This window comes from Camelus ferus, chromosome 13, assembly GCF_009834535.1.
Source record: "Camelus ferus isolate YT-003-E chromosome 13, BCGSAC_Cfer_1.0, whole genome shotgun sequence".
Taxonomy (NCBI): Eukaryota; Metazoa; Chordata; class Mammalia; order Artiodactyla; family Camelidae; genus Camelus; species Camelus ferus.
This window is the reverse complement of record NC_045708.1, coordinates 25347280-25374930: the sequence shown is the minus strand read 5'-3', so window position 1 is coordinate 25374930 and position 27651 is coordinate 25347280. Positions and strand designations below refer to the sequence as shown.

The following is a 27651-nucleotide window of genomic DNA, read 5'->3' as shown; positions in this document are numbered from 1 at the left end:
GTTCTGTACATCTTGTATTTTCTGTGATAGAGTGGTGATATGAGTTGATTGCATAGTTACCGCACAATAATGTAAGTGACTTCATGATATCAGAGGTGGTAACTAAGCAGCAACTCCACGGGAAACCATGGCATTTAGATGATCACATATTAATGGTGGGTAATGCACTACCTCCTAACAATGCGAACTGTGCAGTTAATACAGATTATGAAAGGACAATGCTATGACTGCAATACGAGAATATATAACACTTTCTTATTCTGACACTTAAATAAATTGTGATAAATGGATGCTTATTTTCAAAGAAGGAAGGATTTTCCTTTTAATTTCTTTATTACAGTGACTCTCTCTCGCCTGGTTACTGAATGGCAAAAAATAAATGATTACTGGAGCAAGTAAGATGTATTCAGCTACACTAATTGACTTGGGGAACTGAAAGATGTTCAAAGAACAAACTTTAATACTTCATTCAAACCACAAGCTGAAAATTATCTGCAGCAAATAGGTAAAACCTTAAAATAAAACAACACAAGTATTTCTGACTATTTAAGATCTAACATGATAAAAAGAATTTATCCTACTCATTCTAATTAGAGAATATCTAATTTCTCTTTGTGTCTAAATAATAAAGAACTAAATACAGTGGAGTCACATCTTATATGAGGATTAGGTTCTAAAGTTATGAACAAGGCAAGGATTTTACATAATCAAATTATTCTTGGGGAGGGTAACAGCTCAGTGGTAGAGTGTGTGCTCTGCATGCATGATGTCCTGGGTTCAAACCCCAGGACTTGCATTAAAAAAAAAGTAGGGGAAAAAAAAAAAAAGAAACCCAAGGGGTGGGGGAGATTACCCTTGAAAAAATCCCCTAAATTGCTGATAAAGTACAGTTTATATGGGTTTGCACATAAAACTGTATATGTACATAAAAATGTACAAATATATAAAGAATAAATATATGCAAAATATAAATTTTAGAATACAATTGAAATTAATTTTTCTTTTTATCTTTGGAAGACCATTTAGAGATGAATTTATATTAGTAAAATATACATATGATGCAACACCACTGTATAAATTTTAGCTACTAACTAAAAGAGGCAAGATTAATGGTCAACTGTACAATGCATATGAAATAACTAAGTTTTAATTCTAGAATAACACATGAAACAAGCTAGCCCCATATCCACAATATTCTGCTATCATTTCAGAAAAATAAAGAAGTCATTATATTAGAATATGTTCAAAGAATGGCTCCAGTTCTGAAGTAACAATGTTTTTGGAATAAGCTTCCTATTTTTAACAGTATCATAGAAGCATTTTCCCATGAGATATTCATCTCTTCAGCTAGTAAAAGAAAATATTAACAAAAAACTAGTTAGTATCAATATTAATTTCACTACTTGGTATTTCTTTCATTGAAACACTACCTAAGATGTTATGGTAATGAATTTAATGTGACATTTTATAATCAATCTACATTTTTACTGGTGATGTTACATGAAAAGATTTTAACTTAAAAAAATTTCAACAAAAGTTTGTTATATTCATGCATTTTATACTTAAGTTGTTCCAAATGCTAATTAATTCACCTTTTATCTCTTTGGTGAATTTTACCCGATGAGAATCAGTCAGAGGTCTCGGTTGCTCATCAATATTATGAATGTCAAGAACTTCACACATGAACTGAATTACAGGTTGTGCTTTGTAGAAGGCAGTGGCAGAAACTAAGAAGAAAAACACAAATAATACAAATTATTGTTTTCTTAAAAAAATTCAAAAATTTGATCTCAGGCTTCATGATAATTAACTAATCATAGACTTTAAATTACCCTTTTAGTAACAATAATAATAAGGACACAAATGAACTACTTATTATTTATAACTAAGAACTTGACTGTTCTTTATGATTGGATTACCGCATTCTGTTGATTCTTATTTTGTAGTTGGCTTTATTCCTTTTGTAACTATGTAAGTTTAAAAAGCTAAAGCTCTAATCTGTTTTTAGAAACAATAATTAGTACATATATGTAAACTAAAACAAAGTGCAGTATACTGTATATATGTGTTTACATGCAATATAATGTGTATGTGCAATTGAACTGTAATAATTCTACCTAATAAAACTGAAAAAGGAGAAAAAAGTTAAAAAAATAAAATTACCCTTTTATATATACTTATACACACATAAAAATATTTCTAAGATTAAGAAGTTTTAATTTGACCTGTGTGACTGGAAGATAAGCACAACAGAAAAGCCTAATATTACAGTTTTCATAATCTATCTTTTTCATCACGGGTAAGTGAAACATTCCATTTCCTACTACATTACAGAGCAGTGTTCTGGCTATGAGACAAGGCCTGTAAAGAGACAAAGGCTAGAGCATCTTAGCAGATGAGGTTAGGTATTTTTTCTTAAACAAAGCTTTCTGTGCCACCCTAGATGGCTTATCTGTTCTAATAAGAGCTTTCCATGTCTTACACAGATGTGAGAAGAGAGTGGTATTAAATGTTACGTGTGCTAATCCAAGCTAGATGTAGTAATAGTGAGGGTTATTTGCCCAATGTTACCTAGTTACAGTCAGCAGTCTTCTAACAGCCAACAAGTATGATTTCTTACCCTTGGGTTTTAGAACTGGAAGAACTTCACCACAGGGAGTAGATCAGCATCACTCATTTCTTACACACATACTTACTGATGGATATTATGTGCTATAAAAGCACTGGGGATACAATGAAAATCAAAACCATGACAGACAATAAGCTACATGCTTTCATGTTATTTTTCTACTAAAAAAACATGCCCACTGTGGAGCTTTGTCTCTCCTTCTCCCTGGTTTAGGATTAAGTATCTTCCACAAAATGTCATCTCTGAAAGGTATTTATCAAGGCTTTAACAGTAGTTATCTCAAGAGTGGTAAGGTTACTGTGAATACTTAAAATCTTCTTCTTTTTAATTTTATCTTTAAATCTTCATTTTTAAATAGTGAGCACATATTACTTTTTCCTTTATTACAGAAATAATATATGAATGAAGTCTCATCATAAAAAAATTAAACAATACAGATATGCACAGTAAAGACTTCTACTGGTCTCCAAGTATCTTTAAGAAGTAACCATTATTAAGTTAGGTATGTATATATCCTGTTCTTTTAATAAGTACTTAGAAATATGTGGTTGGCTTTATTCCTTTGATAACAATGTAAGTTTAAAAAGCTAAAGTTCTAAACTGTTCTTAGAAACAATGAACACTACATATACGTAAATTGAAAAAATATGTGCAGTATATTGTATATACGTATTTATATGCAATATATTATATATGTGCAGTCATATTGTAACAATTCTAATAAAACTGAAAAATGAAAAAAATACTTACAGATAAACATGAGATCAGATAGTATGTTCTATGACTTGCTTTATTATTATTTTAAAAATTAACAATATATCTTAGAGATCTTTCCATATCAATACTTTCTTTTTAATGGCTTCATATAATTCTGCAGTTTGAGTGCATGATAATTAAGTGAATATATATTCTGTTCTTCTCTTAGTGAAAGAGAACACAAATGATAAAACATGAGAAACACTATTTTGGGCTTTGATTTCTTTTTTCTTATTATATATCTTAGAGACAGATCTATATGTACCAATATGGAATTATATCATTTTTTTTCACAGCTGTAGGATATCTCATTGTATGGATGTACTTCATGTCCCTAATGATGGATAATTATTTTGGTTTTGTTTTTCACCATTACAGAAAGACGGTCCAATGACTGTCCTGCGTGTTTGTGTCTGTGTATAAGCGCACAACCATGGTACTTCTGTAGGAAAGATTTAAGAGGAATCAATACGCATTGCTACACTTCCATCCAAATAAACTTTAGAAATACCTCTACAGTTTATAACTAATTAAAAAAAAAAAGAGCAACTGATAAGATTATATTAGCATTCTGGATATCTTACTCAAATCCACAGTACTTTAAAAAATGTATACATTATATTCTTCTATTAAAAACGTGAGAATATTGGGCATAAAACAAGGCTGGCAGGATACATATCAAATAACCACATAATTGCTTCTGTGTTAATTTGAAAAATAAATACATGGTAACATGCTTATTTTATCTTTCCTTTAATCCTACAGGTAAATTTTCTTCACTGGATTATTATAATACTAGCTCTAATGTGTCTTATATCACAGAGTTGAAACTACTAACATCGTTTACCCTGTTCAACATTCTATTAATTTTCCCTAGTATTTATCCCACTATGCTTCTAATCATTTTAAAGTTTATCATCTTCTCTACAGTAATGTGGACACTTGAGGTAAAAATTAAAGTTACTGAAGAAAAGTTCTTACAAAAGACGGGATGAAATCAGTGAGTACAGCTGAAATAGGCATGAATTTTAATGAGAAAAGGATGTGCCTCTCTACCCTTTGGTTGAATCCTAAGCATTTTATAAACTTACATAAATTGCATTTTATTCCTTCTTCCCCTTTCATAAATGAGCTGAGTTTAACTGAAAAAGTAATATTTACATTTAATATTTTAAAAACCTACTAACAAAATATACTACATTAATATATGGAAACAAGGAAATAAACATACAATTATTTCTATAGATGATGGCCCCCCCAAAATGCATTAGATAAAATTTAGGACCACAACTAAAACTCTCACTGTACCAGGACTAGAAAAGAGCTTCCTCAATTAAAGTTATCCACCAAAAATCTATGGTAAATTCAACTTCATTTAATAGAAAGTCCTAGTGAGCATAGTAATGCAAGTTAAGAGACATAAAAGGTAAAATGACTGGAAAGGGAGAAATGAAATTATTATTATTTATATTATGACTGTCTAAATAGAAAACCCAATATTTTACAAATTCTAGAATAAGAGTTCAGCAAGTTGCTAGATTTAAAATCAATATGTAAAAATAAATTACATTCTTATACACTAGCAATCAACTTAAAATGTAATTAAGAAAAGATATCACTTGAGGGGAGGGTATAGCTCAGCGGTAGGGTGCATGCTTAGCATGCACAAGATCCTGGGTTCAATCCTCAGTACCTCCATCAATGAATAAATAAATAAACCAAATTACCTGCCCCTCCAAAAAAAAAAATTAGCTAAAAATACCATTTAATATCACAGCAAAAAACATAAGACACTTGGGATGAAATCTAAACAAAAGATGTATAAGACCTATAGAAGTAACAGGTATCTTCACTACTACACAAGAGCTAAATAAATGAAGTAATCTACCTTTTTAATGTAATTAAAAATTAATTACATAAATTAATCTGCAAATTCAAAGCAATTTCAATCAAAATACCAACAAGATATAACCCCCTTGACCTCTGGAACTTAAGAAGTTGATACTAAAATTAAAATGAAAGAGCAATGAAACAAGAATAACCAAGACAGTTTTAAAGAATGAAATCTTATCTATCATTCATCAAGATTTGTTATAATCCTATTCAAGTCAAGAGACTGTGGGAACAAAAACACTGACCAGCAAAATAGACTTGAAAGCGTACCTTATACCATATATAAAAACAAATTCTTATCCAGAGAACTAAATATGAAAAGAAAAACAAACATTTAGAGGAAAATATAGAACATCTTTATGATTTGGAGGCAAGAAAGAATTTAAACAAAATATAAAAGATATCATAAACAAAGCCAAAAAAACCCCAAAACAAAACCAGGCTATAGATTGGATATGTGTAATACATGTAACAAATGATTATTATCCATAATATGTAATGAGTTCCTACAAATCAAGATAATACAATAAAAATGGCAAAAGATATGACTTGGCATTTCATAGAAGAGAAAATCTAAATGTCAAAAACAAATTTTCACTAATTATCTTATTTGTAATTAAGGAAATATACATAAAAACTATACTGAGCTATCATTTTTACACGAGTCAAGATAGGCAAAAAATTTCAAGACTGGTAACACAAACTGACAACAAGCCAAAAGAAGAATGAAGAATGAAAGCTCTCATATGGACTGCAGGAATATAAACTGATGCAGTTAGGAGCAAATGGTAATTTAAAGTAAGTTTGAAGACGACCATAATTTTCAAACTAACAGTTTGACTCTATTGGAATATATACTCTAGAAAAATTCCATATCTGTTAAAGTGACATGAATAAGAAGGCTGATGCACTATTTTTAATAATAAAAAGAAAGGAAACAACCTAAATAATCATTTATCAAATTAGATAAATTTGTACTAGGTTATATAATTAAAACTAATGGGCAAGCGTTAGAATTGAGATAAATAAAATTAAGAAATAAAAAACTTGAGATGAGTTTGGTAGAAAATGAAATATTACCAACTACTTAGATTGCCAGTATCTAGACATGTATAATATCCAATTAGGGCAAAATAATTTACGAAACTAGACTGGAATACTAGTGGGCTAGTCTTTCAATTCATGAACATAATTTATTAATGTCACTCCAATTTCATTAAGGTTTTATGCTATATCTTATAACTCACATATCTTTTAATAGATTTATTCACTGATAAAAAATTTTGTCACTGTTGGAAATGGATCCTTTAATCTTTCGTAACTTACTGTCACATGTTGTTTTTTTAAACTAGGTTTATTTTATTCTTTTCATGGTAAGCCGTATTAAAATAACAAGAAAAGGGTAAGTTTGAAAATGAAATAGATTTTAATTTTAGGTCCAGCATTTAATGTAAGGTACCTATTTATGCCCAGAAAATGGCAGGAGTTCATCAGAGCTCTTTTTCTCTTTTTTGAAGAATTGTTTACTCATGTCTTTTGTCCACTATCTACTAAGATTTTAATTCTTGGCAAAATCATTTTGTCAATGTAAACTAACTCAAAGACACTGTACAGGAGAATGGTCCATGAAGAAGACATTAGGATTCTTGAGTTTGCTTTTCACTGTGTCAAAACTAAAAATTTCTGTTAGGACACAAGTAAAATAACATGAGAAAAAAGAAAATAATAAATATTTGCCATATTTAAGGTAACTAGGACTACATGTACGAAATGAGTCTAGGTCCAAAATAAGAGTATAAAATAAAGCAGTAAATAATGTTAGATCCTGTTAAAAACATAACCACACTCATACTTTAACCTCTTGAGTTATGTGCCTCAATTTTATAAGTACTTCCATGCCTGAAGGTGTAAGAGCAGAAATTAAGACCACTTATTACACATTGCCTCTTTATGGTAATAGTGAGCACTTTGGAGGTCATGTTAAACATCTTTGCATTTCCTATTATCACCTAGCAAAATATTATTAACATAATACTCTGGAGATACTGATTAAAGGATTTTTTTCTATTTTTAATATAAAATATCACATATTTATTGGTGTATAAAACATAAATGTGTCACTTAAATTATAAAGTGAATATCCACATAACCAACATTCATATCAAGAACCAAATACTGCTAGTATCCTAGAAGCTTCTTCCCTAGCCCCTTCCCAACTTTAACTTCCTCTCTTTCTTCTTAAGGTAACCAAAAGGATGGTGGTCATTTCCTTTTCTTAATAGAATTACAACATAAGTACAGTTCACAAAGTACCACAATTTAGTTTTCCTAGTTCTTAAACTTTACGTAACTGGAAACATAAAGCATGTAATCTTTTTTGAGACTTTTGCTAAAGATTGTTTCTAACTCATCTGTATTAAATGTAACTAGTTTCTTCATTTTCATTGTTCTGCCTAAAAACTTTATTGACGAAACAATTTATCCACTCTAATGTTGGTGGACAGTTTGTACTGGTACTTTCCTTTGGTTACTAGGATTAACTTTATGAATAATCTTATAGATGGTCTTTCTGATGCACACACACATATATTTCTCTAGTAGAAAAGACGATTATCTAGGAGAATTTATGAGTCATGAAGGATGTGTACTTCTAACTTCACTAGATAATGCCAAACTCCTCCAAAGTGCTTTTAACAAATGACCCTCTCACAAGCAGCATGTAAGAGTCACTGTTGTACCAAATTTTCATTGTTGGTATTGTTAGACTTGAATATTAGCTCTTCTGGTGGATGTGTAGTGATATTTCACTTAAAAAACAATCTGAGGTATAACTCACATATAATAAAATGCATTTTAATTGTAAAATTCAACGATTTTGACAAATGTATATACATCTATGCTATTACCACCCCAATTAAGACAGAACATGTCATTGCCCCAGAAAGTACTTTCCTGTCTGTATGTAATCAATTCCTTTCACATCTGCCCCAGGCAACCACTTATCTGATTCCTTTCATAATAGATTAAATGATTCTAGAATTCCATATAAATGGAATTATACTATACATACCATTTCATCTAGCTTCTTTTGCACATCTTAATTGAGATTCATCCATACCATTGTATAAATCAGTAGTTAGTTTTTTTAATTGCTGGGTAGTCCTTCATTGTATAAATAAATCATAACTTGTTTCTCAGTTCACCTGTTGCTGGGCATTTGGGTTGTTTCTAATTCCTAGTTATTATGAACATGTAAATATACATGCACAAATCTTTGCATGGAACTATGTTTTCATTTTTCTTGGAGAAGGTTCTAAAAATAGAATTGTTGGGACACACAGCAAGAAAATGTTTAAATTTAAAAGAATCTGCCAAAATATTTTTCAAAGTGGTTGTACAGTTTTACACTCCTACCATTTTTAATTGCTCCATATCCTTGAGAACACCTGATATTGCCAGTCTTTTTAAATTAGTCAATCTAATGGATGCGAAGTGATATCTCACTGTGGTTCTTATCTGCATTTTTCAGATGACCATTGATGTTCAGCATCTTTGCAAGTGCTTATCGGCCATTCCCATATTCTTCTGTGAAATATCTGCTTTTGACCACTTTTTAAAATTGTCTGTGAGTTAGCAAGTTTTTCATATATTCTGGATACAAGTTTTTTGTTCAGATGTGTTACGTAAATATTTTCTCCCAGCAGGTAGCTTACCTTTTCATCTTCTTAACAGTGTTGAGAGGGTTTTCATTTAGATGAGGTTTCCAACGTATTAGGAAATCTTTGTCTACTTCAAGGACATACATATCTTTCCTTTTTTTTAAGTTTTAGCTTTTATGTTTTTGCCTGTGATATAGTTTGAATTTTTGAGTATGGTGTGAAACAGCAGTTAATTTTTTTTTTTTCATACAAATACCCAGTTGTTCTAGCATCATTTACTGAGAAGACTATTCTTTCCCCCGTGAATTATCTTGGCCTCTTTGTTAAGTATCAATCAACCACATGAGTGGGTCTACTTCCGTGTCTATTTTAATCGCTCCTTAGCCTTTTGACTAAGTGTAGTATATACAGTTATTTGGAAACTTGATTTATATGTCCATCTATAACCCCAATATCACAGTTTCGATTACTGTAGTTTACAGCACATCTTGAAATCAGGTATTATAAAGCCTCTAACTCTGTTCCTCTTCAAAATGATTTTGGCTATTCTAGGTTTTTTTGCATTTCCATATAAATCTTAGAATCAGCTTGCCAATTTATGTATTTTTTAAGAAGTCTGATGAGATTTTCAGATTATGTTGAGTACACAGATCAACCTGGGGATGATAATGGATATTGAAACAATTTGGGTCCACTGGGCCAAGTATATGGTATCTCTGTTTACTTGTATCTTCCTTATCCTTCTTAGCTTTGTAGTCTTCAGGGTAGAGGCCTTAAATGTCTCTCTTTAAATCTATTCCTAAATACTACGTTTTTGTATATTATTAAAAATGGTACATATGTTTTTCATTTTTCCTATTGTTGAATGCTGGTACTATTTCTTATTATATTGCTAGTATTATGTTTTGCATATACAAGTAGTGTCTTGTGATCTTGCTAAATTCATCTATTAATTCTAGTAGGGTTTTCTGGGGGAGAGGGTAGATTTCTCAGGATTTTTTATGTAGACAAGCATGTCTCCTGCAAACAGAGATAGTCATATTACTTCCTTTACAACATTATGCCTTTATTTTTCTTGAAATACCAGCACAATGTTGGATAGAAATAGTGAGAGCCAGTATCCTTGACTTGTTCTTAATCTTAAGCAAAAGCATTCACTCTTTTTATCATTTAGTATGACAATGCCTGTAAGTTTTTCTAGATGCTTTGACCAGGCTGAAAAAGTTTCCTTTTATTGCTAGTTTGTTGTAAATTTTTATCATGAAAATGTTAAAATGTGTCAAGGAACTTCTGTCTGTTGAGAGGATTGTATTGTTTTTGTCAGGTGTCAGATTCAGGAGTATACTAGCCTCATAAAATTACGTTGAAAAGCCTTTCCTCTTCTTCTGTTTTCTGAAACAATTTGTAAAAGATTGGTATTATTTTTCTCTAAATGTTAGATAAAAATCACCAGTGAAATCATTTGGGACTGGAGTTTTCTTTGTTAGAAAAGATTATGAGTTAAATTTTCTTAGTAGGTATGAGGCTAGTACAACCAATTTTCTTTAAGCCAATTTTTGTAAAGTTGTGTTTAGGTTATCAAATTAATTGATATAACATTGTTTCTAACATTCCCTTACTAATCTTTCAAAACTAAAGAACCTTTAGTGATAACCCCCTCTTTCATTCCTGATGCTAGTAATCTGTTTTTTCTGTTTTTCTTGATTAGTTTTGCTAGGAGTTAATTAATTTTATTAACTTTTTTTTTTTAAAAAGAACCAACTTTTTTGTGTCATTCATTTTTCTGTACTATTTTTTTACTTAATTAATTTTTGATTTGATTATCATTTCTTACCTTCTACTTATTTTGGGTTTAATTTGTTCTTCTCTAGATTAAGACAGAAATTTTGTGTGGTAGCCTGCCTCCAAGATGTTCCCTGATAATAAGCCTGGCCTCATGGGATTCACACCTTTGTGTAAGTCTCTCCTACACTGAATATAACTGACTTGTATAATTAACAGGATATTACAAAAATGGCAGAATGTAACTTTGCTAGGCCTTAATGTCATTACAGCTTCTGCTTTGCTCTGTCATGGATTACCTGTTACAGAGGAAGCTAGCTACAACATCATGAGGACACTTAATAAGCCCTACTGAGAGGTCCAGGTGGCAAGAAATTAGGCTTCCAGCACAAACTTGTTACCAACTGAGTTTACAGATATAAAACAAGACTTAATCATTCATCTAAACATTCATCAAGTACCTACTATATCAGGAACTCCTCTCTGGATTGGAATTTAGAGATGAACTAGATAAAGCCTGTCTTTTAAGAACAGATCCTGGGTTAAGATAGCAGATGAACCACAAGCAGCTCATTTCATCCTTCCCCAAACTCCACTATAACTATGGTAACAAATTTTAAAAAAAGGAAGACATAAACCTAGAAGGAAAGGAGAACAGAAAACAAAGGCATCAGCATTGTAGCTGATGAAAAGCAAATGGACAAGTTGTGACTGACACAACAGATCCAAGAAAATGAAATCCCAGTCCAGCTATGTTTGGAAAGATAAGAATCAACTGCATTTACACTACAGAATCCTCAAAAGGCATGAGAAATGGCAGTACTAGGTACCTCTGAAACTGGTGCTAAAAGTATGAGGGTAGTGCAGAAAAATAAAGAGGAAAGCTGTTCGAGAAGCAGGTAGAGTCCTAGATCCCTTGTCCAGCTCCATCCATATTGCTGAACAACTGCCCCTTCTTCATCCTGGCATAATCTGTAGGTCTGTTTTCTGGAAAAAGTAAAAGACTTTTTGGAGAGAGGATGTCAGGTACAGTTGAGGGCACAGGACTGTATGCCAAACAAGAAATTAAATCACCATAAATATTAAATACTGAGTGCAGACAATTCCCAAGCCAGTATCCCTAACCTGGCTTCCAGAATGCAGGCAATGAAACTACTATTCTTCAGGCAGGAGTTTGGAAGACTCATCTTTGGGTAATTTGAAGGCAAGAATAAAGACCTAAGGATACAAATATTATCCATAATATTAGTAACCCAATATTAAACCACTGAAATTATGCTATGATAAAGCTCAAAGTCAACAGGCCCCACTGATGCACTCAGAGTATCTAGTCAGTGTTTTAGACTCCCACTGCATCATGAATAAATAATCAAGGATACTATATTTTTGGGGAAAGCCTCCAAAATAGAAGAGACCAAAACAAACAAAAAAAAAGAGCATAAGCTCCTGCAAGAGAAAGAAAACTCCAAAATAAATTATTCTCAGTGAGCTCAGAGAGGCTACTACCATATATGAAACAAGAATAGTACGCTATAGATAACGGCACAAAAACAGACATATGGATCAATGTAACAGAATAGAGAACCCAGAAATAAACCCACACACCTACAGTCAATTAATCTTCGACAAAGGAGGCAAGAATATACAACAGAGAAAAGACAGTCTCTTTGGCAAGTGGTGTTGAGAAAGCAGGACAGCTGCATGTAAATCAATGAAATTAGAACACTTCCTCACACCATACTCAAAAAAAAAAAAACTCAAAATGGCTTAAAGCCTTAAATATAAGACAAAATACCCCAGGAGGAGGGTATGGCTCAGAGGTAGAGTGTGTGCTTAGCATGAATGAGGTCTTGGGTTCAATCCCCAGTACCTCCCTGTTAAAAAATAAACAAACCTAATTATCACACTTTCACCTCAAAAAATTAGAAAAGACAAGACATCATAAACCTCCTAGAAGAGAACACAGGCAAAAACATTCTCTGATACAATTGTAGCAATGTTCTCCTAGAATAGTCGATAGAGGCAACTGAAATAAAAGCAAAAAAACCCAGACCTAATTAAACTTACAATCTTTTGCACAGCAAAGGAAACCATAAATCAAAAGAAAAGCCAATCTATGGAATGGGAGAGAGTATTTGCAAACGATGTGACTTAATTTCCAGAATACACAAACAGCTCATACAACTCAATAAAAAAAAAACAAACAACCCAATCAAAAAATGGGCAGAAGACCTAAACAAACATTTCTCTGATGAAGACATACAAATAGCCAATAGGCACATGAAAAAAATGCTCAGTATCGCTAATTATCAGAGAAATGCAAATCAAAAATACAATGAGGGATCACCTCACACCAGTCAGAATGGCCATCATCAAAAAGTCCAGACATGATAAATGTTGGAGAGGGTGTGGAGAAAAGGAAATCCTCCTACACTGTTGGTGGAAATGCAATTTGGTGCAGCCACTATGGAAAACAGCACGGAGATTCCTGAAAAAAACTAAAAATAGACTTACCATACAGTCCAGCAAGCCCACTCCTGGGCATATATCTGGAGCAAACTCTAATTTGAAAAGATACAGGCATCCAGTGTTTACAGCAGCACTATTTACAATAGCCAAGACATGGAAGCAACGTAATGTCCTTCGACAGGTGACTGGATAAAGAAGTTGTGGTACACATACACAATGGATGACTACTCAACCATAAAAAAGAATGAAATAATGCCATTTGCAGCAACATGGATGGACCTGGACATCATCATACTAAGTGAAGTAAGCCAGAAAGAGGAAGAAAAATACCATATGACATCATTTATATGTGGAATCTTAAAAAAAAAAAAAGACAAATGAATTGATTGGCAAAAGAGACAGATTCACAGACATAGAAAACAAACAATAGTTAGTGGGGGGAAGCAATTGGGGAGGTATAAATTGGGAGTTCAGGATTTGCAGATACTAACTACTACATATAAAGAGATAAACAACAAGGTCCTACTGTATTCAATACCTTGTAATAGCCTCTAATGAAAAGGAATATATATATATATATATAAATGAATCACAATGCTGTATACCAGAAATTAACACAATATTGTAAATCTACTATATCTCTATTTAAAAAAATAGTATGCTATAATAAAATAACATTCAAGGAATAAAAAATGATTAGAAATTAAAAAACATAAAGTTCATACTGTATAGCACAGGAACTATATTCAATACCTTGTAGTAACCTATGGTGAAAAAGAATATGAAAATGAATATATGTATGTTCACTTTAGCTTTATGCTGTACACCAGAAATTGACACAACATTGTAAACTGACTATAGTTCAATTAAATATATATATATATATACATAAAATTTTTAAAAATAATAGCAAAAATGAAAAAGTGAAAAGAAGGTTAGAAGATGAAGGTGAGTGAATTTATCAGAAAGTAAAGTAAAACAAGGGAGACAAAACCTCACTAAAGCTATTTAAAAAATAGAGCGCCACTTTCAAATTTACAAAGGAAGATTATTTCCAGCACAGAAACCCAGCTAAACTTTCATTTAGGTTTGCTGATACCTTTTCCAATGTGAAACGCATCAAAAATTTGCCTCCTGTGTACCCTTTTCTCATGAAGCTTCTTAACATTAAAAAAAAGAAGGGGGGAATGGAAGGGATACAGATAGCAAGAGGACCCTTGTGCATCAAATATGAAGGGCATATTCACAAGACTTGAAACACTGTGAATCAAGAAAAAGATTTGACAAAGACTATTACTGGAACTCCTGCTGCCATTATACTATTTTTCTAATGCGAGGATAGACTGGCTAAGCCTGGTACTGAGATCTTTACTTCGCCTAGCTTGACCAGTGTTGATAAAGTTCCTGCCCTGCTGCCTGAAATCAGACTCTCATTTTACCCTAAAGGAATGTTCTGCTTTGATCTACTTCTGAGGACTAATTTGAATATTTTAAACATCAAATTATTTCTTAACCTTAGGGATCTTATACCTGAACTCAAGACAAGCATACGAAGCAAGCAATATTTATATTGTGATTAATAAATTACTTACTAGAAATCTGTTTTCCTTGCAAAGGAAGCATATTCAGTGTGAACTTTTGACTCTTAAGCAGCATAAATTACAATTACTAAATTCTACAACCACTTATATGTTCTGACTACTTCCTTCTAGCAGCAAAATACATAGTGAATGTTTTATAGAAAGCTATTTTTTACTTAAAAGCACAAGAGAGTAAATAAAAATAAAATAACATTTCTCTTTCCTGGGTCTGAGATTTGTCTGCCAGGAATGTTGCTTCTTTAAGAATGCAGTAAAGAGCTGTGAATAGTAAGGGCATAAGCTTTGGAATTGGAGAAGCTGACCTCTATCATTTAAATATAAACTACTGAACCTCAAATATAAACTATGGTTATATTTAAATACACATTTAATAGGTTATAGCACATATAAATTAATATAAATATGGAATATAAACTATGTGACCTTTAGAAAGAGAAAAATCACTTTAGAGAGGGAAAGTTTAGAGATTTTCTCTCTCTAAACTTCAGTTGGGGGTATGACCTAACTCAAACAACTGTGATGAAGTTCATACGAGATACAGTTGTCTCTTGGTATCTTGTGGGAGATTGGTTCCAAGATCCCCTTCAGATATCAAAAAAATCAGTGGATGCTCAAGTCCCTCACATAAAATGGCATAGTACAGTCGGCCCTCAGTATCCACAGAACCCAGGTAATGAGGGCTGACTATAATTAATGTAAAATGCTTAGCATTCTACCTGGGACATGAGTGGTAAACAAAAATATCTTCAGGGAGATACATCTAATAAATGCCAGATTCACTCTAATGCTCTGAAAATGCATAATTACAACAACAAAATGCATGTTGCCAATGAGTTAGGCCTAAAAGCAGGCTAAACTGAAAAAATATTCTGCATTTTATTGACTCTAAAATGCTAGTGATGATAAGGTACATCAATATTTCATACATCCTAAAAGAGAAATTTGCTTATTAAATTGTGATAACCATCCACTGTAAGACATCTCCCAATTTCAGAGATGATGAAATGGGAAAAAAATTTTTTTGTATCTTAGATTGGTAAAATTCAGTAACTTTAATTACATAGTTGAGAGTTAGGATATTAAATACCGTGAAAACAATCATTTTGAAGACACGATTTAAGTCATGCAATTAGAATTAAATTGCTTGCTTTCTTAAAGTACTCTTCCATACTCATCTCCATCCCAAATTTCACCGAGCTCCCATCTGTCACTTCCTAAGAGAAATGTTCCTCAAACACTGAGACCAGAATGGATTCCTTTGTTATATGGTCTCACTGGACTCAGTACTTCTTTGCTGTACTCATTATACTGTTTAATACTAATCTTTTCCAGTAGATTTTAAGTTCAATAAAGGCTGTTTTGTTCCGTGCAATATACCGAGGGCAAGGGTTGCAAAATCAAAATTACACAAATAAAAAAGGCAATATAAATAGGTAAGGTGGTCAGTGCAATATTTTCCCTCACTATTTTTCACAGCAACAGTACATACTATCAACTTTAATAAACCCATTTAAAATTTTAGGCTTTATTTTCATTTCATTAAGATACTACAAATCTTTAAAAAAAAATCCTACCTTTTGATTTCTTTGCATCACAATGGCAACTAGTTATCTACATACTTTGTTCACACAAACATGCTTTCACATTTTTCTTGAAACATGCAGCCTTTTAGTCTATCTCTTCTCCCTACCCCAACCAATTTATTCCACTCTTCTTTCCTCTTTCTTCCTAAAGGGAACTACTATTCTGAAACTGATGTGTATTTGCCTCATCTATGTTTTGATAATTTTACAGCATTTGTATGTATGCAGGATATACTTTTGTTGTTTTAAATTTATATAAATAGTAACATACCCTTTGCTCATCCCAACATTGTTTTCAGTAATAATCCATGTTGATATATGTAGATCTGGTTCATTTAACTGTTATATAGTACACCACGATGTAACAATTTATGTACTCATTCAAATGTTTACTTATTCTGCTACTGACAGGAATCAGGCTGTTCCCAATTTTCTATTACAAATAATGCCTCCGGCACATGTGCAGAATATATGTACAGTATATTAAGGGTTTTAAGATGTTTGATTTCATCTTTACTTCTTTTCTAGGTATTAAAAACTGCTCTCCAAAGTAGCTATATCAAATCATACTCCTATTAACAGTGTGTGAGAGTTTCTTTTTACTTCATCCTCACCAACACTGGATACAAGACTTAAAAATTTTTACAAATCTGATCAGTATGAAATGGTACCTTATTGATTTTTTTTGCATTTTCCTGATTACTAATGAATTTGAGAATCTGATTTTCATGTGTTCATTGGCCATTAGGTTTTCCTCTTTTGTGAACTATCTGTTTTTTTACCAATCTCCTTAGAGTCTGTAAAGCTCTTGGTTATATGTGCTGTAAATATTCTCCAAGCGTTTTAACTTTATGTGTCTTTTAATAAAAAACAAGTTTTAAATTTTGATGCAGCCAAGTTTATCAGTATTTTTATACATGTTACATTTTGTTCAATATTAGAGATAGTCTCTTATTTTTTCTCTGAAAGAACTTCAAAGTTTTGCTTTAAATTTTAGATTATAATTCACCTAGAAATAAATTTGGGATATGATGTGAGATGGGTATATTTTTTTCATATAGTTAACAACTGTATAAACACCATTCATTAAATATTTCACTCTTTCTTCAGTGATCTGAAATGCCAACTTAATAACAAAGTTTATACACACTTATACACACACACACACACACACACACACATGGCTTGTTTCTAGGCTTTGTATTTGCTTCATTAATCTGTCTGTCCCTGCAGTTAAGGAAGTGTGGTATAATTGTTACAGTTTTAAAATAAGGAAGGTAGTTCCTTCCTCTTTATTCTTCCTTAAAATTACATTGACTTTTCGTGGTCATTTATTTTTCCATTTTTAAAAAAATAAATCTTAATACTGACTTATCAAGTTTCACTCTATGTCCTACTGGGATTTTACTTAAAATTGCATTTATTGATTAATTTTGGGAGAACTGATATCTTATCAAACTGAGTCTTCTCAATAAAACTAATATATTTCTTTCATTTAGATTTTCACTTACATCTTTCAATAAAGTTTTACATTTTAGAGACTTCTCAGAAATCTTTTTTTTCCTACGTATCTCCTTTTCAATCCAAACTCTTGACTCATCATATTTCGTAAAGCTCAGTTAAAACGTCATTCATTTCTACAAATATTTTTCAAACTTTCCAGGCTCATTTGGAATGTTCCTCCTCCGTGTTCTTGGTTTTATTCATTCATTCTTAGCTTAATATGACCAAGAGTTGTGCCAGGCATGGAGGGTACCCATACTGATGAATAAGATGGATAGTCTCTAGCTTCATGGAGCTTTCATTCTGATAGGAGACACAGAATAATATTTATAATTCAGGGTGACACATGCTATTACAGGGGGAGTACGCTGTGCTATGGGAATACATAAGAGAAATACATAAGTCAGATCTGGGGGATGGCTGGATATGGGGGAGAAGGGTATTAAATATTGCTTCTCAAGGAAGTAACATGTAGACTAAAACCTGTAAGAAGAACAGAAGTTAGCAAACACAATAGTGACTAAATATCACAGTACTGACATCCTTGTCTTTCTTGATTTTACTGGAAAAGTTCCCACTGCTTAACTGTGAAATGACCTACTCTTTGAATATGTTTCCTCTCTTGGTTTCCTTGACATCATTTTTTGACTCTCATACTGCCTGTAATAATCATTCATTGCTCACTGGTTCCTCTTCCTTCCTTAAATTCTAGTATTCCCTATGACTCTATACTTCTCATTCCTGTTTTCAATCTAAATACTATTTCTAAAGAAGTCTTTCCATTTCCAGAGTTTCAAATATGGATTTATATTCTAAGGAGTCCCAAAACTTTTACTTTTAGCTCTTACCACTACAGATTTTCATACCTGCATTTCCAACTACATACTAGATGACTCTACCCATATGTTCCATAGAATCCTCAAGCTTTAGGCATATTAACATTTGATCTATTTATACACGGTATATACTGCCAACTAACTAGCCACAGCAGATCTACCTCCCATACTCAACATTGTAATTCATACTTGGCATAAGTACATTCTGAATGTATGTTGATAAGTATGTCCTTGAAAACTAGTTTCTAATACAGCATAGTCACTGAGCCTGAAGGTTTGGAACTATGAAGGTTGTTTGAAAGACTGAATAATCACAGAATTTTGCAGGCCAGGTATGTTTTTCCAAAATTTTTTATTTTTAATATGCCAATTTGACTAGGTTACTAGTTGCCAGTTATTCAACCAAACACTAATCTAGATATTACTATGAAGGTATTTTATAGATGTAATTACAGTCCGTATCAGTTGACTTTAAGTAACAGAGATTATCCTGGGTAATTTGGGTGGGCCTCATTCAGTCAGCTGAAAGGTCTTGATAAAGGGCTGAGGTATCCCCAAGGAGAATAACTTCCTTCTACGGACAGCAGCTTCAGCCCATGCCCATGAGTTCTAGTCTGCCCTTCTTGACAGTCTACCCTAAGGGTTTCAGACCTGATTAGCTAGCCCCTACAACTGTGAAAGCTCAATCTATTTATCTCCTACTGGTTCTGCTTCTCTGGTTGAATTGGAGTAATACAGTAAGTTTATACTTTTATTTCCAAAAAACAATCCTTTCAATAATCTAGTAAACCTTCTGGTCTATTCATTTCCAATCAGTTCCATGTACCAGTAATTATACCCAAAGTTTTTTTCTGGACATGGTTCTTAAGCCTATTTTTACAACTTAACCTTTGTAATATGTTCCTTCCTCTCCATCCCACATTAGACCATCACCATCTCTTACCTGAACTAGTGATTGAAAAAGCCTCCTAACTGGCTTCTCAGATTAGTTTTTTCTCCTCTATCTATTCTCCACACTGCTGCCAGAGGTCTCTTTCTGGAAAACAAATATGATCATGTCACTATCCTTCTTAAAAATCTTTGAAGTCTCTCTACCTACAGGATAGAGGTAAATTTGTTTTCTATTTTATTAATTTCTGTTTTTAACTCTTATTTCCTTCTACTTTTCTTTGCATTTAATTATGTTATTTTCTAAATTATTAAGAAGAATGCATAGGTCTTATGCTTTTCTTTTCTAATAGGCATTTAAGGTTTTATATTCTCTCTGAGCATTGCTTTAGCTAATCATACCAATTCTGATATGTACTATTTTCATTATCTTTCAGTTCCGAATATTTAAAATTTTCTTTGTGATTTCTTTGACAGATTATTTATAAATTATTTTTTAATAGTATCCAAAGATGAACTTTAAGTTCCAGTAGGTAAATACCAGCAATTTATTTTCAAAATTTCCTACTTTCCTCCTAGAACTCAATGCAGAGCAACAAAAAGAATGTAAAAAAAGAGAGAGAAAAGAAAAAAACCCTACATCTTCAATGAACCTAGGAGATAATAAAAACCTGAAAATGCCAAATTCTAAGTAAATATGGCCCAAAACAAAAGTACTTTTACTTGGGACTAGCAGAGCCTATGCAAGGGAGAAAGACATGAAGTATGAAAGGATCCTACTGGAGGAAGAGCAGTTTCACTCCCAGAAACAGGGTCCCATCCTAAGTGGGAACTGCAATGTTTAGAACTGAGTTTGAATGGGAGAATCGCAGAAGGAAGCTGAGAAAGGAGGTGTAGAAAAAGTCATGACAGTGAGTGGAGGGTGAACTAGAAGTGACAAATCTCAGACTGACTACCCTTTTAAAACTAAGGCATGCATTTTTCTCCTGTAATTTTAAACTTGGAGAAAAAGTTAAAAGAATAGTATAAAGAACTATCATATATCCTTCACAAATCCTGTAATTGTTAACATTTGAGTAGGCACTTTAAGGCAGGAGCTGTATCACCTTGTAACAGAAGCTGCTTAAACATGGAATTACTGAGAGGCAAAGGAGATGTGGCTATATTTTAAAGAAAGAACCCATCAGAATAAGAGGACAGAAGCCTTGAGCAGAGAAATCTGGAAAACTACCTTGCTCCTAATGTCCTATCCCACTTCCCCCTCCCACTCCAGTCTCTTCTAATAGGTGATTTTGGAAAACTCATCTCATTCAAATAAGAATGACAAAAGTGGTAAGTATCCATAAAAAGACACCATTTAGAAAATTTTAAAAAGCAGCACAGCATCCCTGACAAAAGCAAAACAAAACAAAAAACCAAAACAAAAAACAACTCAACAGAAAATTCCACCACAAAGTAGATAAAAATTATAACATTACTTTTCAACATGAATTCAAAAATTCTTAATGCAGCTTTAAAGAAAGATCTCAGTAGAAATTTAAGAACTCAGGGAAGAGACAATCAAGAGAAGGAGATGAAAAAAAGACAGAGAGAGAAGGAAATGAAATAAGTAAGCACTGCAGAACTCATGAAAGAAATAGAAGAAAAAGATTTTTTTTAATTAAAAAATTAGACTAAACTACAGTGGGCAAATGGTAAAAATTATACCACAGAAGGCACAGTAAAGAGCAAATAGGATAAAATTTGTTTTTAAAGACATAAAATGACACATTAAAATAAAAAGATAAAAGAGTTGAATCTACATTTTGAAAAGTAATCCCACATTTTAAACAAAACTGACCCAAAAAGGTCAACACAGAGGAAAAAAAAAACTAGTAAAATAATTGTAAAAAATACTTTCAGTAACCAGACAAAAAAACAAAACAAAACAAAAAAGCAGGTCCCTTCTAGGGAAAAAAACCCTCGAACTGACATCATACTTCTCTACTGAACATTGATTGTCAGAAGACAGTAGAAAAATATCTAATGAGAAACTCAAGAAAGTGAGAGCCAGTAATTTTATGTCTAGCCAAGCAGCCCTTCAGGAACAAGCCTATAAACAAGTGGTTTTCAATACACAAAAACTCAACTCTTACTATATGAGCCCTTCCTGAAGTAACAACTTACGGACAAAATACATCCAAGAGATGACAGAAAAAATTTCAGTAAAAGGACTTTAAGCCAGCTGATACATATAATTGGAGATTTAAGGTAAAAAAAAAATGAACATACAAGTGACAGCACGGAAAGTAACTGTTACGTGATCAAAAAACACAGGAATAGCACTATGTACAAATAAATGGATGACAGAAAAAACATAAAAAGTAGAATAAACTCACTGCACATATAGTAATAGGAGTCAAAGTTGAAAGTCAGGTAGTAAAAATTTAAGCAAAATTATAAAGAACAATAAAATAATGCTATATTGGCTAAAACTAGTTAATAAAGGAGAGGGACGGAAGAAGGGCAGGAAGATAATAAAGTTAATCTAATTGTCACTCATTAAGGAAAGCCAAAGACACTGCTTTAAAGAGAGAGAAAGATTAATATTATATCATCTGGTATAAAAGTAACTACTGGTAGGAAAAAAACCTTCATAATATCAGAATTAGCTTTTATAAAAAGCACAGAAAACAAACCACATGGATTGGAGCATTTTGTTAGGTGGAGCATTTTGTAAGACAATGTAGACTTTTGGCCCAAAACAAAACAAAACAAAAAATCACTTTATCATTGTAAAGAGTACAATTCACAATGAAGAAAACAGATAGGTAAACATATGCTCCCAATAATATAGCAGCAACATTAAGAAAGCAGAAATTACAGGAAATATAAGGAGAAAGAGACAGAAAAACAATAGGATGTTTAAATTTATTTCTCCCATTCTGAGACAAGTAAACTAAAATAAATAAGGAAATAAATGACTTAAACAATATAATAAAAATGGAAGTGCTGATGGATATTCATTTAACTGTACCCTAGTAACTGAATATACCTTACTTTCAAATAGCTATTGAAATTTCACAAAAACTGACTGCATATTAGGCTATAAAAAAAAAGTCTCAACAAATTCTAAAAGTAGAAATACAAACCACATTCTCTGATTAACAACACAATGAAACTAGAAACTTATAATAGAATCAGAAAACAAAAAGATCTTCAATCTGAAAATTTAAAAAGTTTCTCAAACAACATTTGGATAACAGGGGAAATAAGTAAAATTTGTGGTGTTTCTAGAATGTAATAAAAACTACATATTAGAAGCTTTGGAACATAGCTAAAACAGTGATCAGAAGAAAATTCATTGTTTTAAACATGTTTTTCAATTAAAAAAATTGAAGTAAATGAATTACTAATATAGTTCAAAAAGTTAGGAAACACAACTAAATTAACTGAAGAAAAGTAGAAGAAAAAATTTATAAAGCTTAAAATAGAAATTAAGGCGTGAGAAAACAGAAAATCAGAGAACTAAGAAAAAATTTCAAAAGCTCTTTGGCTAGAAGCAGAAAAAAAACCCCAAAACTCAGTTGATTAAACTACTACCTCTCCTAATCAACAGTAAAAAGGACAAAACACAAACATTAAACAAATGGGGTAAACCATAGAAACAGAGAAAATTTAAAAAATAAGACACTACTTTATAAAAATTCATCAGATATAGATAAAATAGATAATTTTCTAGTAAGATATAATGTACTGAAACTGAACCCAGAGAGCCTAAACAGACTGATTTTCACAAAATAAATGAAAGTTTTAAAAGAACTATCAATCAAACAAAACAAAACAAACCAGGCCACAAGATTTTACAGGGAAATTCTACCAAATCTTAGAAGAGCTGATAATTTCAATACTATTTTAAAACTGTTGTACATTTTAGAAAATGGAAAACTTCTAAGTTCTTTATGAAATAAAACATTAATACCAAAACTTGAAAAAGACTGCACAAAAAAAGAGAAGATTGCAGATCAGATCAATCTTACTTTTTTGCATTTTGAATAAAAAGGTATAGCATTAACAAAAAGAAATCTGGCATCACATTAACAGAATCCAAAAACCCAAGTTTAGTTCAAAGTTTGTTAAAAAGAAGAGAAATATTTTATTAGTTCCATAGATACTAAAAAGACATCTGACAAAATTCAACATCCATTCTTGATTAAAAGTACTCAATAAAATAGGAACCAACACACACTCCTATACATATATATATATGTATGCATGCCTCATACTTAAAGCAGAAACACTGGAAGAATTCTTTCTAAACTAAGGAATAAAAAGAGGATGCCCACTGATAACTAAAGTTTAATACTGTCCTATCTAATCAGTCAATATTATGATTAAGAACATTAGAGGTATAAAAATTCAAAGGAAGAGGTAAACCTATCACTATCTGTAGATTAAATAATTATAACCTAGAAAGTCCAAGGAAATCACTTGAAAAGCCAATGGAATTCAGTAAGTCAGAGAGGAAAAAAGAGAGAGAGAGAGAGTGAAAATACCTAGGAATGACAACAAGAAATGTGCAAATTTTATGTGAGAAAAATTTTAAAACACTCCTGAAGGAAACAAAAGTAATCCTGAACAGATGAAAAGGCATAGTATTTTCTTGGACAGAAAGACTCAATAAGTTAATTTAAAAATATAATGAGATCACAATAAAGGTAACAGCCCATCCTCTCACATTCACTAGATCTAGACCAGGTGTTTCTAAAGCTTATATGGTACAATAAGTAAGAATGGCCTAGAAAACCCTGAAGAGAAAAATTAGACTAGCCCTATCAGATATTAAAAATTATAAAAGAAGGGACTGATTGACACATCCCAACCCCACAACAGACAAATTTCTACAAAAAACAAAACAGTACCAAAGATCAAAAGACAAATAATAACCTAGGGATAATGCCTGCAAATCATATCACCACAGGCTAATCTACTTAATGTAGAAAGCTCTTTCAGTAAATAAGACCAAAAATCCAACAGGAAAAAGGAAGGGCATTAACAGTAATAAAAAAAGAAATAAGGGGGGCCTTACATATGTGAAAAGATGGCCAAATGAAAAATAACAGTACATAAGAAAACTGTTTATTGCAAATTTGACTGTCAAAAATCTAGAGTTTGACACCTCTAGGGGCAAAGTATAGGGAAACAGGCAGTCTCATTTACTAATGCAAAATGTTTACAACCTCACTGGAGGGCAACCTGGCAATAATAATCAAAACACATCTGCCCTTGACTGACCAATCTTACCTCCTGGAATCTATCTTAAAGGTACACCTAAATATATATGAAATGATGTTCTTAAATGGCAAATGATTAAAAACAGCCCTAGTATATACATTTAAAGATGACTTTAAAAATAAATCCTCTTGATGTCATATCCCCACAATGGTAGATGCAGCTGAAAATGATGATGAAACTATATACTGTTCTAGAAAGATCCAGGGATCCTTGGAGGAATGGCTGATTCCAGGGGAGGACATAAAGTTGAATCTGGAACATTCTGCTGTGCCAGAAAGCAAGAAAGCTATCAAAGACTAATGAGTTATCAACAAGAAAATGTGATTTTCCTCAAAAGAATTCCATCTAATGAAAAAGGATAACAGAATTAGAAAAAATACCAGTTGGTAATTCCTAGTAAAAAAATAGTTCAGGTAACAATGATTGATGAATGCAGTATTAGTAATTGAAAGACTAGGAAATTTACAATGGAGAGATCAGGCCTATTGATCTCTGAACATATTGATCAATCTTAGTATCACTACAGTTAGGACCACTATATACTGTGTGCCCCTAATATGATACAATATGGAGCACTTATGAATCAGAGTTGAATAAAGCTTCTAGGGCCAACTTTCATTTTCAGGAAATACAGGGAACAGAGGAACAAGGTAATGACACCATAAGAAAACAAAAGATAAATCCAGATTTCTGGATATTCTATAGGAAAAGCCGAAGAGTTTCTGTTACAAGTCAATGGCATTAAAAAAAAAAAAGGAAAAACAAAATAACAGCAGAGGGAAGGAAATAGGACTACTACATTTTAAAAAGGCATAATAGCCAAATGTGATGTGTAAATCTTATTTAGATCCTAATTAGAAACTATAGAAAGACATATTTGAGACAATCAGGGAAATCTAATTTTGGACAGAGAATTAGAGGCTACAAATACATAATTATTTAAACTTTTTTTTCCCATATGATAATGGCACTATGACTATATAAGAAAACATCCATAATTTTTCAGGTGCGTGCTGTAGCAGGGACAAAATAATACGCTGTCTGGATTTGCTTTAAAAATACTACAGTAGAGGAAGAAATGTAGACAGTTTAAGCAAAGGCAGAAAAACTCTGACAACCTGGATAATGGCAACATAGGTAGCAGTTTATCATACTATTCTCTCTACTTTTATGTATGTTCAAAAATATTCTCGAAAAACACCTAAAATGTGAAGATTACTTGGGGTGATCGTGAACGACAGACTTCTCTTCCTTTAAAATATTTATTACATAATGAAATCCTGACTTACAGTTAAGGACAAAAATGAGCTACAATTTCTGAGATGATTATGTCAAAGAGTTTATATTTGTTTTCATGTGCTTACTTCATTTTTATTTAGTAGCATTCTAGGAAAAGTTCTGTGTAAAGGCTTTCTAAATAAAATGTAATAAAAAATTAAGTTTTTTTCAGTTTGTTTTATGTCCAAATTTTACTTCAAGACACTAGTAAGTATAATTATACACAAAATGCGCGCACACACACACACACACACAAATACATACAGAGGCCATATAGATTTCAATACTCAACACAGATTATGGTTTTAATTCCCTTACCATCAATATTAAGCATCATTTTCCACATGGCCGGCCGAACGGATTGATGGAATCCGAACCAAACTTCCCTGCCCCCTCCCAGAGGGTGGTCATATCCTTCTGGAGCTGAGAAAAAGGAACGTCCCACAGGTGTATATCTACAAAAATTAAAATGGCATGTTCAATCTTTCCCTTCCCATTAAGTATTTAAGTCTGCAGAACAGGTGAGTGTGGAGCACATAACCTTAACTTATCATAATGCTGCCTACCATTGTGAATATATGAAACTAAACATCTTCCAAATTTGTGAAAGCAAAAAGTAGCCACTCAAAATGAAAAAACAGCATCCTTCACTGAAATTCTCTATTCTTAAAACTAACATTAGTTTGACTAAGAATAACTTTTATTTAAAACACTTTATTGAAAATAGTTTTAAAAAATAGTTCCAACCTTAGAAAATGCTGAATAAAAAATCATTGATCAAAAAGCTACTTCTGTGTGTTTATAAGACACATTATTTTTCTTTGAAAAGACACACTGATCCTATATATATATATATACACACACAGATATACATATACATATGTGAGACCTAGTGTGGTCAGAAGAGTAACAATTTCAACACAATCTGATACTATTATATAAAAAATGAAATTACTTTTAAAACAAAGTGATTTAACTAAAACACTAAAACTAAAGATGTATCAGTTATTTAAGATTTATATCTCCTAAGAAAAAGGGTTAGACATTTTTTTTTCTGAAAAAATACCCATTAGAATAGCTATGCTAATGATGTTCATTTACTTTCACAAGTCAGAGAATCTTCTGTAACTTACTTTTGTCAATGAACTTGTATGTGTGCTATTCTTCAACTGAAATCACAAAATACACAACATCTAAAGGTTAACCAAAGGAAGCCTATATAACTCACTCTTGGGAAGAAAGCTTTCACATGTAAAATCTAAAGAGGACAAAAATCCAGAAGCACCCACTTCATGGAGGGCAGATGTCGTAGCACCACATCAACGGCATGGACAGGATTAGTGCTGATTGGCTTGTCTAATTCCAGTGGCTCCGGTAAGGTCCGTCCTGTCAGTACTTCATGTAGTAGGTGCCAACTCACTCGAGAGACAAATTTGATTGATACTTTGAAAGGTCGATCTTTTCCGCCTTCCCCAGGTAAAGTAACATCTAAATCTACCT

The 27651-nt window shown here is 32.1% G+C and overlaps 1 protein-coding gene across 3 annotated transcripts in view; it reads right to left on the bottom strand.

The window, feature by feature from the left end:
• Positions 1-27651, bottom strand: part of AGO3 (argonaute RISC catalytic component 3) — a 109530-nt gene that overhangs the window by 49626 nt on the left and 32253 nt on the right. For 2 of the 3 annotated variants that reach the window (XM_006186313.3, XM_032495919.1), the window contains exons 4-6: positions 27441-27649; positions 26470-26606; positions 1593-1727 (exon numbers count right to left, since the gene is read on the bottom strand). In XM_006186313.3, the coding sequence (XP_006186375.1) occupies positions 1593-1727; positions 26470-26606; positions 27441-27649 (481 nt within the window). Of the gene's footprint in view, positions 1-1592; positions 1728-19654; positions 19748-26469; positions 26607-27440; positions 27650-27651 lie in introns of all 3 variants that reach the window. The other variant, XM_032495920.1, reaches the window with a different exon arrangement.